General features: G+C 41.6%; 1 protein-coding gene across 4 annotated transcripts in view; it reads right to left on the bottom strand.

Moving 5' to 3' along the window:
• Positions 1 to 2,331: 2,331 nt before the first annotated feature.
• Positions 2,332 to 14,523, bottom strand: part of LOC133381304 (zinc finger protein 883-like) — a 52,369-nt gene continuing 40,177 nt past the window's right edge. For 2 of the 4 annotated variants that reach the window (XM_061620263.1, XM_061620262.1), the window contains exons 2-4: positions 13,386 to 13,468; positions 12,341 to 12,406; positions 2,332 to 6,372 (exon numbers count right to left, since the gene is read on the bottom strand). In XM_061620263.1, the coding sequence (XP_061476247.1) occupies positions 4,378 to 6,276 (1,899 nt within the window). In that variant the 5' untranslated portion in view covers positions 6,277 to 6,372; positions 12,341 to 12,406; positions 13,386 to 13,468 and the 3' untranslated portion in view covers positions 2,332 to 4,377. The remainder of the gene's footprint in view (positions 6,373 to 12,340; positions 12,407 to 13,385; positions 13,469 to 14,523) is intronic. The other 2 variants (XM_061620264.1, XM_061620265.1) reach the window with 2 other exon arrangements.

The following is a 14,523-nucleotide window of genomic DNA, read 5'->3' as shown; positions in this document are numbered from 1 at the left end:
CATACCATTTAAAAATAGGCATTCCATCGAGTATGGGGTATTTTGCTGCTTCTAAGCTCAAAGGCTCTGTGGAGGTGAACAATTTTATCTAAATCAAAACGTTCACACCAGGGGAAACTATAAGTCCAGACTGTTTCTAATATAAAAATTCCATTCATCCAAAATCTGCCACTTTGATGGCCATTATTCTTAAAAGCCTGTGTTCCTTTTTTGGCAGGATCCTCCACCTGCCCCCCCATTTTTCTTTCTCAATTCTTACAGGTCTTTCACATAGGAAAGGCTCATTCGGGTTTATTTTTACTCACACAGGTAAGGCTTATTTCAGATGACCAGACGTGGGGTCTGCTACGGCACAGCAATGTCCACCTAATGCTCAGAGGCAAGACTGTGTGACGGCGGCACGATATGCATTTTCCCACAGTTAGATCTGGCTCATAAACAGGTTTACACTGGGGAAGGGGAGGGAAACTCATACAGCCAAGTCCCCTTTTATTAGGAGAGCACCCTATGCACTCAAGAGCTCAGGGATTGTCGGGAAGGTGCACTCAAGAGCTCAGGGCTCACTTGCTCAAACTCACAACAAGAGTAGGGGAGCAGGGTAGAGTACGTTCATTCATACTCACTAAGCCACGAGGTTGCTGGCTCAGTGGTTATGCTCAATTCACCTTTAGAGCATGCAGCTCATATAGTAGGCTAGTCCGGTAGGAAGGAAGAGAGCAGGGATTTTTGGGAGGGGAAGGGTTTGAAGAAGGGGCTGAGGGAGCAGCGCCTGCGCGGTTCATCTCATTGTTTTTAATTGTGTCTTCAATTCAGCCAGTTGTTTCTGCATTTTCTCAAGAGAGTCCTTTTGGCTAGGCATTATCCTGTTATCTCTCAATTTAGCAGCCTGATCATCCCAGCAGAAAAAAAATAGTCCATCTGGGCAGGGTGTGGATCTTCTAGGACCCCTCTCAAATATTTTAGTTTCTCCAAATCAAAGGTACCTTCTAAAGAGAATTGAAGTGCACTATCCTCATACGTGTGTGGAATGAATACACCAATGAATGAAGCACCAAATCAATCATTTTCAACTTCAAACCAGCTGGCAATTTTCCAGGTTGGTTAAGGTGTTGTACTACCACTTGGGAGACCAAGGTTTGAATCCCCACATAGCTATGAAGCTATGAAGCTCACTGGGTGAACTTGGGGCAGTCACTGCCTCTCAGCCTCATGAAAACCCTATTCGTAGGATTGCCATAAGTTGGAATCGACTTGAAGGCAGTACTTTTACACTTTTTATTTTGCCAAGGGTGTTCCTGGCAAAGGGTCAACCTTAGACCCCCTGTTTCCCATGTTTCTCCGTTTTGTTATTTTTCAGGGTTTTTTTTTTTCATTAGTTCCAGGTTCAGGCTACCCAAGGCTGAACTGGGGCTTTTAACAGCCACTAATACCAGCTTCCGGGTTCAGGCTAACCAAGAGTGAACTAGGGCTTTCAGAAAGCCGCCACCATAGTTTCCAGGTTCAGGCTATGCAAGGCTGCACTGGGGCCATCAGTACCAAATTCCAGGTCCAGGCTATCCAAGCCTGAACTGGGGCTTTTAACAACCACCAATACTAATCCCTAGTCTCTCCAAGAGGTAGGGCGGGACCGTCATTCAATTTCCAATCACTCCACCTGTTCGCGAGTATGTTTGCATGGGGAACTACCTCCCAGATCAGCCTCTTTCAAGGAGGGCATGCCTCAACCTTCACCAGGTCAACAGGTTTCCCTTAGCCAGTGGGGTGGGTTGTCTTCCCCCTTTCAATCATTCAGCAACACACACACAACACTCAGGTCCATGTTATTCCAGAGCTTGAGCAATACAAGCAATAACAGAACCACAGTACTGAAGAAACACTTAGGCAACACAACAATGCCCCCCCTTCCCCAAAAACAGTTTGTTATAAGCCTGTATTAATATAACACAGGGATGGACTCTTACCGCCAGTGAAATGGGAGCCCGGAGAAGCAGAGAGGAATGGACAGCAGGTAATGAGATTTTGGAAACGGATATCTTACCGATTTGTAGCGAGGTGCCTCAGCTGTCCTGTTTCCCCTGCTCCATTCCAGTCTCGACTTTCATCTGGTGTCACGGTCACATCCCACTGCTAACACCAGAAATGACAGGGAATTTTGAGGTCCATTAGACCGAAGGTCCTTGTAAAAATTGAAGACACAGGCTTGTAGCAAAGGTAGGCCTTTATTAGTAACGAGCGTACGCATGGTCAGTCTCCCTAAGCTTAGTGGAGAGCTGCAACATGAAACTGTTCACCTGCAGTTTTATTAGCATTTTCCAATCAAGGAGCTACACGTAAGCGTTACAGAAGCATTACATAGATGTTACATTGTATACATTATTTTTAAAGCCAAACAGAACATTTTCAGCAACTTTCATACCAGCACAGTTCTACCAGGAGCTAATACATTCCAGTACTCATTCCTATCAGGCCCTTGAGGAGTACAGGGACATCCAGTACCAGTGTCCTCTTATCTCCTGGAGCTAGGCTGTACCTCTTGCATTCCAGGCTGATTACCCTGGATACCCTTGCACACCAGGCAGGGAAGACAGCACACCAAGAACAGGCTCATTTACCTGGTATGCTATCCTTTATATTATTAAAAACCCTGTAGTTTCTAAAAGAATATATTTTGCTTACTATTTGTATATAAAAATTCCCCATTACTACTGTGACTGAAGCTCTTTCCACACTCCATGCATTTATAAGGTTTGTCCCTTGTATGAGTTCTTTGATATTTAGTAAGGTTGCTACTCTCATTGAACCACTTTCCATACTCCAAGCATTTATGTCCCCTGTATGAACTCTTTCAAGTTGAGTAAGATGGCCACTCTCACAGAAACTCTTTCCATGCTCCAAGCATTTTTGAGGTTTGTCTGATGGAGAATTTTTCTCCTTTGGGATCTTTTGGTGCGGGTCCTTGAAAAATTTGAGGACACAGGCTTGAATCAAAAAGGTAGGCCTTTATTCTTTACAAGCATATGCAGGATCAGTCCCCCAAAAAGTCTGGAGAGGACTGCAACGAGACACTGTTTGCAGGCTTCTTTTATACAGTACTAAATACACGTGACAGTAGTTTACCAATCTTATAAGTTCCTTCCCACATAACATCACGGTTCTTCCCTCTTGAAATATTTCCAACTAATCAGATAAATTTATTAAAATGAATATATGTATATTCATAATTTTACAGGTGCCTCCCATCCTGTTCTTGTTGTCTTCTTAGATTAATGTCAATCTGTCCCCTTGACTGATAATACCACTATTCTGCTGTCATACATTACTAATGATTTTAGCCCGTTTTGAGACCAGTATGTACCATACATTCCATTCCATCATGGCTCCTGATCAGCCAAGCTGGCCAGGAACATCCCAGGACGTTACAACATGTTCCTTAAGTAATACCATGATGCAAGGCCAAGTTTGGTTCCCATTAGGGTGACTGGAAGTTCTATATGAAATTCCACTTATAATTATAATAGAGAAAGGTTATTTTTTAAATCACCATATTATAACTAAAAGCCACACAATATGAGTGATTAGGGAACACAGTAAAGGAAAAGGGGTAATTCTGAGCCAGCCACTCTCCATCAAACACAGAGGGATGAAGAAGACAACCCACCTCAGAATACCTCCTACCTCGAGAACACACTTATTATATTTAGGAAGTAAAATTATACACATACTATTAAAAAAATCAGTGTCAAACTCAAATTTTATCTCCCTTCCACTTTGATTCTGTTATGAAGACTTTCCATTTCTCTACAGCATACAAAACCAGGAATTTCTAATAATCTGCTTTCCCAAAATCAAATAGTTAAAAATACATCAATCAAAAGATTATACGCACTTTGCTTAGGACAATATACTCATTAAGGGTAGTCACTCACAGTGAGGTGAACGTGACCCTTGCCTGCTAACCAGGTTTAACTCACAGGCTTCTAGGATTTTATGATCCTCTGGATATATTCCTTAATTTTATATATCTATAAAAAAGCAAACATACAAACAAAAAGGATATGTGAATTCTCCATAATCTTAACTAAACCTCTCATTTTTTCTATGGGAAGATCTAACCAGCCCCCCAACAATAGTTACTTTTTTCTCCTTACTTGCATGCTTATCAACAATATGTCATCAATCATATGCACAGGCATACTTGCTTCACTGTCATGGGCTGGGCAGTGCAAACTGAATTCCTTTTCTGTGATCAGAACGCCTGTGGCCTTCTTTGTTCGATTCCTTAGCTCCTTGTGATTCTATTATATTTCATAAACCCACACCTTTTATAACAATGTTTATATGTGTGAATATACAAGAAAAAATCCATTTTCTTCTCCATCATGTCCCCTGCATGAGTTCTTTGATGTTGAACAATGGTGCTACTGTGATTGAAGGTCTTTCCACACTCCAATCATTCATGAGGTTTGTCCCCTGTATGAGTTCTTTGATGTTTATTAAGGGTGCTGCTAACACTGAAGCACTTTCCACACTCCAAGCATTTATGAGGTTTGTCCCCTGTATGAATTCTTTGATGCGAAGTAAGGGAATAACTCTGACTAAATCTCTTTCCACACTCCAAACACTGATAAGGTTTGGCCCCTGTATGAGTTCTCTGATGTTTAGTAAGATGGCCACTCTGACAGAAACTCTTTCCACATTCCAAGCATTTATAGGGTTTGTTTCCTGTATGAGTTCTTTAAGAACATAAGAACATAAGAACATAAGAAGAGCCTGCTGGATCAGGCCAGTGGCCCATCTAGTCCAGCATCCTGTTCTCACAGTGGCCAACCAGGTGCCTGGGGGAAGATGCAGAGTAAGGCGATTCCTGCAACTGAAGCTCTTTCCACACTCCAGGCATTTATAAGGTTTGTCCCCTGTATGAGTTCTTTGATGTTTAGTAAGGCTGCCACTGTCACTGAATCTCTTTCCACACTCCATGCATTCATGAGGTTTGTCCCCTGTATGAATTCTTTGATGAATAGTGAGGCTGCTGATCTGACTGAAGCTCTTTCCACACTCCATGCATTCATGAGGTTTGTCCCCTGTATGGGTTCTTTGATGACTAGTGAGGCTGCTGCTCTGACTGAAGCTCTTTCCACACTCCAAGCATTGATAAGGTTTCTCCCCTGTATGAGTTCTTTGATGTGAAGTAAGGGCACTACTCGTACAGAAGCGCTTTCCACACTCCAAGCATTGATGAGGTTTGTCCCCTGTATGAGTTCTTTGATGAATAGTGAGGGTGTTGCCAAGACTGAACCTCTTTCCACACTCCAAACATTGATGAGGTTTATCCCCTGTATGAGTTCTTTGATGTTTAGTAAGGTGGGACCTCTCACGGAAGCACTTTCCACACGCCAAGCATTGATAAGGTTTGTCCCCTGTATGAGTTCTTTGATGTTTAGTAAGGTTGCCACTGTCACTGAAGCACTTTCCACACTCCATGCATTCATGAGGTTTGTCCCCTGTATGAATTCTTTGATGAATAGTGAGGGTGTTGCTAAGACTGAAGCTCTTTCCACACTCCATGCATTTATAAGGCTTGTCCCCTGTATGAGTTCTTTGATGTGAAGTAAGGTGGGACCTCTCACGGAAGCACTTTCCACACTCTAAGCATTGATAAGGTTTGTCCCCTGTATGAATTCTTTGATGTGTAGTAAGGTGACTACTGTAATAGAAGCTCTTTCCACACTCCATACATTTATAAGGTTTGTCCCCTGTATGAATTCTTTGATGGTTAGTAAGGTGGTGATTATGACTGAAGCTCTTTCCACACTCTAAGCATTTATAAGGTTTGTCCCCTGTATGAATTCTTTGATGTGAAGTAAGGTTGCCACTCTGACAGAAGCTCTTTCCACACTCCAAGCATTTATAAGGTTTGTCCCCTGTATGAATTCTTTGATGATTAGTAAGGTGCTGATTATGACTGAAGCTCTTTCCACACTCTAAGCATTTATAAGGTTTGCCCCCTGTATGAGTTCTTTGATGCGAAGTAAGATGGTGATGATGACTGAAGGACTTTGCACACTCCAAGCACTGATATTGTTTCTCTCTCATATGCCTGCTCCCATGTGTGCTCAGGGCTTTTTGGCTACTTAAGATTTCACTGCAGTCAGGAGACATTCTTGTTACCTTTAAGTGATGAGTACTCCCTTGAATGTTAGTTTCATATCCCTGAGAAAGCACTGGATTCATCCCCCGGCTTTTGCATTTTTCTCCCCTCTTGTCTCTTTGCTCCATCCTCACTTTCCAATTTCCGTTCCTCCTTCTGCTCCTCAGTTCTTTGCTGTGTCACTTCTGATGATTCCCGCTCAGCTGTGATCCCCCAGACATCTCCTGGCGGAATAAAAAGGAACGCTGTGGAATAAACCTATGCATAGATGTTCCTGTTTACAATTTGTACTTTGAAAAAAAATATTTCTGGGACCCCTGTTGATGTCAGAGTATCATTGTGAAAGTTCAAAGCTTTGTATTGTTACTGTTGTGGAGAAACAAAGAAAGAGATTGTTGCTTTTAATATTTATAGATGGGGCCTAGATTAGGCCAATTCATTTTGATCTGTTTGGGAAACAAGAGGCTTTGATTTCCTGGAGGTTCTACAGCAGCCTTTCCAACCAGTGTGCCTCCAGATGTTGTTGGACCACAACTCCCATCAGCCTCAGCCAGCATTGCCAGTGGTCAGGAAGATGGGAGTTGTGGTCCAACAACATCTGGAAGCACACTGGGTGGTAAAGTCTGTTCTAGAGAGAGAAGGATAGGAAGTTTACTGTGTGTTGGGAAAGTAAGTTGCTAAGGGAATTGTGAGGCACAGGCCAGATAAAGAATTGCAGGGATGGTGTCAGGAAGGCTAAAGCTGAGAATGAGCTGAAGTTAGCGAGAGATGCTAAAAGCAACAAAAAGCTTTTTTCAGGTACGTCCATAGGAAAAGACAGAGAAAAGAAATGGTGGCACAGCTACTCAATGAGGATGGCAAAATGATAACAGATGACAAAGAATGATAGACAAATGGTCAAGGAATACCTAATCACTTTGAATGACTTCAAATCGGCAGGGCCCGATAAACTGCATCCTAGAGTATTGAAGGAACTGGCTGAAGAGCTCTCAGAACCGCTGTCTATTATCTTTGTGAAATCATGGAAAACTGGTGAAGTGCTGGATGACTGGAGGAGAGTTAATGTTGTCTCTATCTTCAAAAAGGGTAAAAAAGAGGAACCAGGGAACTACAGACCAGCCAGCCTAACATCAATTCCTGGAAAAACTCTGGAGCAGATTATAAAGCCGTCAATCTGTAAGCACCTTGAAAACAATGCAGTGATTACTAGGAGCCAACATGGATTTATGAAGAACAAATCCTGCCAAAATAATCTTATCTCATTTTTTGATCCGGTAACCTCCCTTGTAGACTGTGGGAATGCTGTGGACATAATTTATCTCGACTTCAGCAAAGCTTTTGACAAAGTGCCCCATGACATTCTGAGTAGCAAGCTAGCTAAAAGTGGGCTGGATTGAACAACTGTCAGGTGGATCCACACAGTTGGCTCCAGAATGGTACTCAAAGAGTGTTTATCAAGGAGCAGACTGCGGTACAGATCATGAACTGGTCGTATCGAAAATCAGAGTAAAGCTAAAGAACAACAAAGCAATCATAATGTCAAAATACAATTTAAATAACATCCCAGGAGAATATAATGATGAAATAAGGAACAGATTTGAGGCTTTAAACTTAGTTGACAGAGAACTAGAAGAAGTACAGACTGAAGTCAGAAACATGATCAGGAAAGAATGGAAAAAGACAATACCTCTAGTTAAAAAGAGAGAAAGACCTCAATGGATGACTGAAGAAACTCTTAAAATGGTTAAAGAGAGAAGGAAAGCAAAAGCAAAAGGAGATAGAAACATGGTCAGAACCCTAAATGCAACATTACAACGATTAGTATGTAGAGACAAAGAAAACTATTACAATAGTTATTGTATAGAAATAGAAGAGGACAACAAAAAGGGAAGAACAAGAGCCCTATTCCAAAAGATTAGAGAAATGAAAGGGAAATTTAAACCAGGAGTAGGGATGTTGACTAATCAACACTGACTGACTGACATTAAAAAAAAAAAAATAGAAGCAATACACTGAAGAACTCTATAAAAAAGATGCAAGGATGAGAGATTCATGGAATAAGAGGAGAGGTCCTCTTGTGGATAAGGAATTGGTTAAGAAGCAGAAAGCAGAGAGTAGGAATAAATGGACAGTTCTCCCAGTGGAGGGCTGTAGAAAGTGGAGTCCCTCAAGGATCGGTATTGGGACCTGTACTTTTCAACTTGTTCATTAATGACCTAGAATTAGGAGTGAGCAGTGAAGTGGCCAAGTTTGCTGACGACACTAAATTGTTCAGGGTTGTTAAAACAAAAAGGGATTGCGAAGAGCTCCAAAATGACCTCTCCAAACTGAGTGAATGGGCGGAAATATGGCAAATGCAATTCAATATAAACAAGTGTAAAATTATGCATATTGGAGCAAAAAATCTGAATTTCACATATACGCTCATGGGGTCTGAACTGGCGGTGACCGACCAGGAGAGAGACCTCGGGGCTTTAGTGGACAGCACGATGAAAATGTCGACCCAGTGTGCGGGAGCTGCGAAAAAGGCAAATTCCATGCTAGCGATAATTAGGAAAGGTATTGAAAATAAAACAGCCGATATCATAATGCCGTTGTATAAATCTATGGTGCGGCCACATTTGGAATACTGTGTACAGTTCTGGTCGCCTCATCTCAAAAAGGATATTATAGAGTTGGAAAAGGTTCAGAAGAGGGCAACCAGAATGATCAAGGGGATGGAGCGACTCCCTTACGAGGAAAGGTTGCAGCATTTGGGGCTTTTTAGTTTAGAGAAAAGGCGGGTCAGAGGAGACATGACAGAAGTGTATAAAATTATGCATGGCATTGAGAAAGTGGATAGAGAAAAGTTCTTCTCCCTCTCTCATAATACCAGAACTCGTGGGCATTCAAAGAAGCTGAATGCTGGAAGATTCAGGACAGACAAAAGAAGTACTTCTTTACTCAGCGCATAGTAAAACTATGCAATTTGCTCCCACAAGATGCAGTAATGGCCACCAGCTTGGATGGCTTTAAAAGAAGATTAGACAAATTCATGGAGGACAGGGCTATCAATGGCTACTAGCCATGATGGCTGTGCTCTGCCACCCTAGTCAGAGGCAGCATGCTTCTGAAAACCAGTTGCTGGAAGCCTCAGGAGGGGAGAGTGTTCTTGCAGTCGGGTCCTGCTTGCGGGCTTCCCCCAGGCACCTGGTTGGCCACTGTGAGAACAGGATGCTGGACTAGATGGGCCACTGGCCTGATCCAGCAGGCTCTTCTTATGTTCTTATGTTCTTAAGTGACAGAGATGATTCTAGGAGAACCCCCAAGCTATGAACCTGCTCCTTCAGGGGGAGTGCAACCCCATCCAGGACAGGTTGGACATCCACCATCTGGTCAGAAGAACCACCCACTAGCAGCATCTCAGTCTTGTCTGGATCGAGCCTCAGTTTATTAGCCCTCATCCAGTCCATTGTCGCAGCCAGGCACCGGTTCAGCACATTGACAGCCTCACCTGAAGAAGATGAAAAGGAGAAACAGAGCTGCGTGTCATCAGCATACTGATGGCAACACACTCCAAAGTGGATACTGAATTTGAAAACGATGACCGCTAATGGTTTAAATGAGGAATTCGAGCTCCTTCCTTCGGGCTTAGGGCGGTATATAAATAAAATAAAATAAATAAATATTATGAAATCCAGATGATATCCATGGTCCCTTGGAGACTTCCGGGAAGGGTGACTTAGCCTGTGCCTGCTTTTGAGACGGGCTCCTGCCTCAAAAGAAGCTTATTCAGATATATCAGTCAGATTTTTTTTTTTTTTTGACTGATTAAACTTCTCCCGGGTAGGGAGAAACGAAGAGATTAACCTCAAAGCCTATTTTTGTTGGGACGACCAGATCTCATTAATTTATGGGACGAGGTCCAGCCGACGAAGGTGGGACGGATTTTCAACAACAAGCTCTATCTGATAAAGCGAACGTTCATCTTACCTTCTAAGAGAGAACGCACTAACAGGCAAGCACCCTTCTTTCTATATTTTTCTTTTACTTGACTTAAATTGTTGCTGTTTAAAAGAGATTTGCCAGATTGATCGGTTTTTGACATCTCACTGGGGAGCCATAACTTCTCTCTGCTACTCACTAATTAATAGCTTATCTCTGTTTTTGTTGCAAAAAGCTGTCCTGGATTTGCATTCTAAAGATATACACAGAAGAGGGATTTCTATTCCAGATTTTTATTTTGAAGAATATTATATTGTCTGAGACTACTCTCTTTTTGGTCTATTTTATTTTGTCGAATCTGTTTCCTAACGACGCCATTAATTGTTTCGATCCTGGGAACTGCATTTTGTTTATTTAAGCATGGAGAGATAAGGCTGTCTGCTCTGTTTATACTGTGATGTCACCAAGTTTGGAGTATTAACCCAATTGTTGCTGAAATAAGAAGTGGTTTTCCTATATTTTTCTTTTAAAATGGCAATTAAGAAAGTGGCTGAGAATCTGGAAATAACTATGTTTCAGAAAATAATGGATGAGATTGAGATAACGAAACAAAACCTGCGACAGGGTTGTAAGGAGCTGAAAATTGAATTGAGTAAAATGACGCAGGAGATTAAAGATATAGGGGTCCCTGTGAGAGAGGTGACCCTGGAAGGGGTCCCTGTGAGAGAGGAGACCCCGGAGATTGGAACAAACGTGGAACAGGAAAAAGATTTGGAGTCTATGGACTTTAGAAATAAAATCTATTGTTTGGAGACACAGGAGATTAAAGATATAGGGGTCCTTGTGAGAGAGGAGACCCTGGAGACTGGAACAGGGGTCCCTGTGAGAGAGGAGACCCTGGAGACTGGAACAGGGGTCCCTGTGAGAGAGGAGACCCCGGAGATTGGAACAAACGTGGAACAGGAAAAAGATTTGGAGTCTATGGACTTTAGAAATAAAATCTATTGTTTGGAACTCAATGTTATCTCTGAAGAAATTAATGAAGATTCTAGAGATAAAGTTATCAATGGCATGGATAATCTTCTGGACTGGAATGATGTGATGGAGCCCAATATAGAGAAAATCTATGGAATTAACTGCAGCCATGTGACAATGGAAAAACTTTCAAGAGATGACCCAGTGTATTTTGAAAAAAAGAACAGAGATTTGATTTTACAGCAGTATTTCAGCAACCTATTTAGAATGGATGGCAAGAAAATATTTGGGATAGAGGTAATTCCCATCAGACTCTTACTATATGACTATGGCTTTGACAGCAAGATTATTATGGAATACTGATAATGGAAGATTGGATACTGAAATTACTGGACTTAACAAGACTACTGAAGATGGAAGATGGAAAATGGAACTAATAGGGATAATAGAACAATGGCTACTGAAATTACTGAACCTAACAGATTCTGATGTGATGGATTAATTGAAATGTTTATTTTGACTATGGTTATGACAATAAGATTATCATAATTAGTAATGAGATGGATTAATCGATATGCTTATCTGGAAAAAAAAATTGATAGATATATTTCTTAAAGAATTGAAACCTCTCTTTGACTTTTTGTGGAAAGAATAAAGTAATGTTTATGGGATTTGATGATTAAGTAAGATAACTACTGGAGGAAAGTGATTTTATAATATGACTTAAGAGACAGGATTGTTATATATCATAGACTTATAACTGATTTGATCTTTGACAAATGGGAAGTCAATATTTTACTCTTTATTTTTTATTTTTATTTTATTTTTATTTTTTTTGTTTTTGTTTAACTATTTTTGATTTTGTTTTTTGTCTTTGAATGTTTTATGATTTCGCCTTGTATGTTTTATGAAAATCTGAATAAAAATTATTGAAAAAAAAAAAAGATATCCATGGTCCCTTACTTGCCTTCCACTCTCAGGTGTTTGTTATTTAACAATAAGAACGTTTAATTGATTTCACCTACATCTCATTTCTGGTTGCTTGTATATATACATATGCCCATGTCCTGTTCTTCGAGGCGTTTATACTGTCATATTGTTGGAAGCGGTCTGCTCATTTGAATTTCTCGCCAGCCTATTATGTAAGTTTCAGATTGATTTATAGATTTCATATGTGTGATTTTATATGTTTATGTAAGTAATTTGTCCCTGCTGTTTCATGTATTTATAGCCCCTGACGAAGGCCTGAAAATCAACAGGCTGAAACGCGTTGGGCAAACAATAAATTCCTACCTTTCTAGCAACTTGGTTTCTGCCCCTCTCTTTTGTCCTGGAGGAGAGCTTTGCGCATACCATGGACTGTGAAAAAGACAAATAATTGGGTGTTAGAACAAATTAAACCAGAACTGTCACTAGAAGCTAAAATGATGAAACTGAGGTTATCATACCTTGGACACATAATGAGAAGACATGATTCACTAGAAAAGACCATAATGCTGGGGAAAACAGAAGGGAGTAGAAAAAGAGGAAGGCCAAACAAGAGATGGATTGATTCCATAAAGGAAGCCACAGACTTGAACTTACAAGATCTGAACAGGGTGGTCCATGACAGATGCTCTTGGAGGTCACTGATTCATAGGGTCACCATAAGTCATAACTGACTTAAAGGTACGTAAAAACAACAAAGACAAATGCTGTATTAGGCTGCATTAACAGAAGTATAGTTTCCAAATCGCATGAAGTACTAGTTCCCCTCTATTCAGCACTGGTTAGACCTCATCTTGAGCACTGCGTCCAGTTCTGAACACCACACTTTAAGAATGATGCAGACAAACTAGAACAGGTTCAGATGTAGGAAACAAAGATGACGACAAACAAAGCCCTGTGAGAAGAGACTGAAAGAACTGGGCATGTTTAGCCTTGAGAAGTGAAGACAGAGGAGATAGATAGCACTCTTCAAGTACCTGAAAGGTTGCCATATAGAGGAGAGCTGGGATCTCTTCTCGATCATCCCAGAGTGCAGGACACAGAACAATGGGCTCAAATTACGAGAAGGCTGTTTTTGTCTGAACATCAGGAAAACATCCTAACTGTTAGAGCAGTACGACAATGCAACCAACGATCTAGGGAGGTGGTGGGCTCTCCAAAACTGGAGGCATTGGACAGCTACCTGTCAGGTGTGCTTTCAGATGGCTTCTTGCACTGAGCAGGGGGTTGGGCTCAATAGCCTTATAAGCCCCTTCCAATTCTATTGGAAGAATACAGCCTCCCTCAGAGGGAGCCCCAGAAGCACAAAGGTAAGAGACAGGGAACCGTCTCCCCAATTATTTTCCCGTACCTGAGCCAGCTGCATGATAGATGTTTCCTCTCCAGGGTAAAGGGGGGAGGATCCTTAATGTTGCTCGGATGCCATTTCATAGCCTGCAAACGATGAAGAGGTGGCTCACTTATTACCTAATTAGCACACGGCCCTATTTGGCTGAACCCTCGCATCAAAATTCTTAAATTGCCCCAAGAGTGACCACACAGTACCCAAGAGGCTAAAATATGTTTGGAGACATTTGTTTTAAACACATCAGCAGAAGACCAGTGAATGCATTTCAGCTTACGCAAGGTACAAGTACAATAAAATCTAACAGAAATCCCTGCGAAGGAAAAGATAAGGAACGGTAGAGAACGATTATATGGAAAAATAGAATATGAGTATTCCACACGAACTTTTAAACTTTACTCAGAAGAATATGCAAGCTTAAAATTAACTACAACTTAACTCTTGCTGCATCCTACACTGGCCCACCTGAACTCCACCAGCCCTCTAGTTTAAGCTTCCGGCATTATCTCAGCTGACCTAACTACAAGGCCATTTAATAGATAAGACCATCCTGCCTGCATTCCCTTTTCCCCTTCTATAATCAGCAAACCTGCTTTTTCTTCTATATTGCCCTTTACTTGGTAGGCTGTTTCTCCCCACCCAAAAAAAAAGATCCTCAGCCGCTCCTGGCCTTTCCATCTCACCTCCCAACTGTTTACTTAAAATCATCATTCTTTTAAAATGATTTTTTTAAAAGGACACACCTTCCTGCCTGACTACCACTTCTCCTCCCACTACTTCCATTGGATGTCAGGCCCCAAAAGCCAGCCTTGTCTCCCTCTCAGCTTGAGATTGTTCTCTTCCACCCACCCCCATGTCTCCCCCACAAGGTCCCTCTTGAGGTGCTGTTGACAATCAGATACATTCACTTGCTGAGTGCAGAAAGGACCAAGCTGTTCTTTAGGGGTCTTCTTCTCCGGCTCCTTTCATGGAAGGCCACCACCACCATAGAAGAAACTACCCAATATTTTGAAGAACTGTAACTCAAGGAGGGAGGAGAGGGGGCTTAAGAACATAAGAAGAGCCTGCTGGATCAGGCCAGTGGCCCATCTAGTCCAGCATCCTGTTCTCACAGTGGCCAACCAGGTGCCTGGGGGAAGCCCGC

Source organism: Rhineura floridana, chromosome 3 (assembly GCF_030035675.1).
Source record: "Rhineura floridana isolate rRhiFlo1 chromosome 3, rRhiFlo1.hap2, whole genome shotgun sequence".
NCBI classification, from domain to species: domain Eukaryota; kingdom Metazoa; phylum Chordata; class Lepidosauria; order Squamata; family Rhineuridae; genus Rhineura; species Rhineura floridana.
The sequence above is the reverse complement of the archived record's forward strand: the minus strand, read 5'-3'. Positions and strand labels throughout refer to the sequence as shown.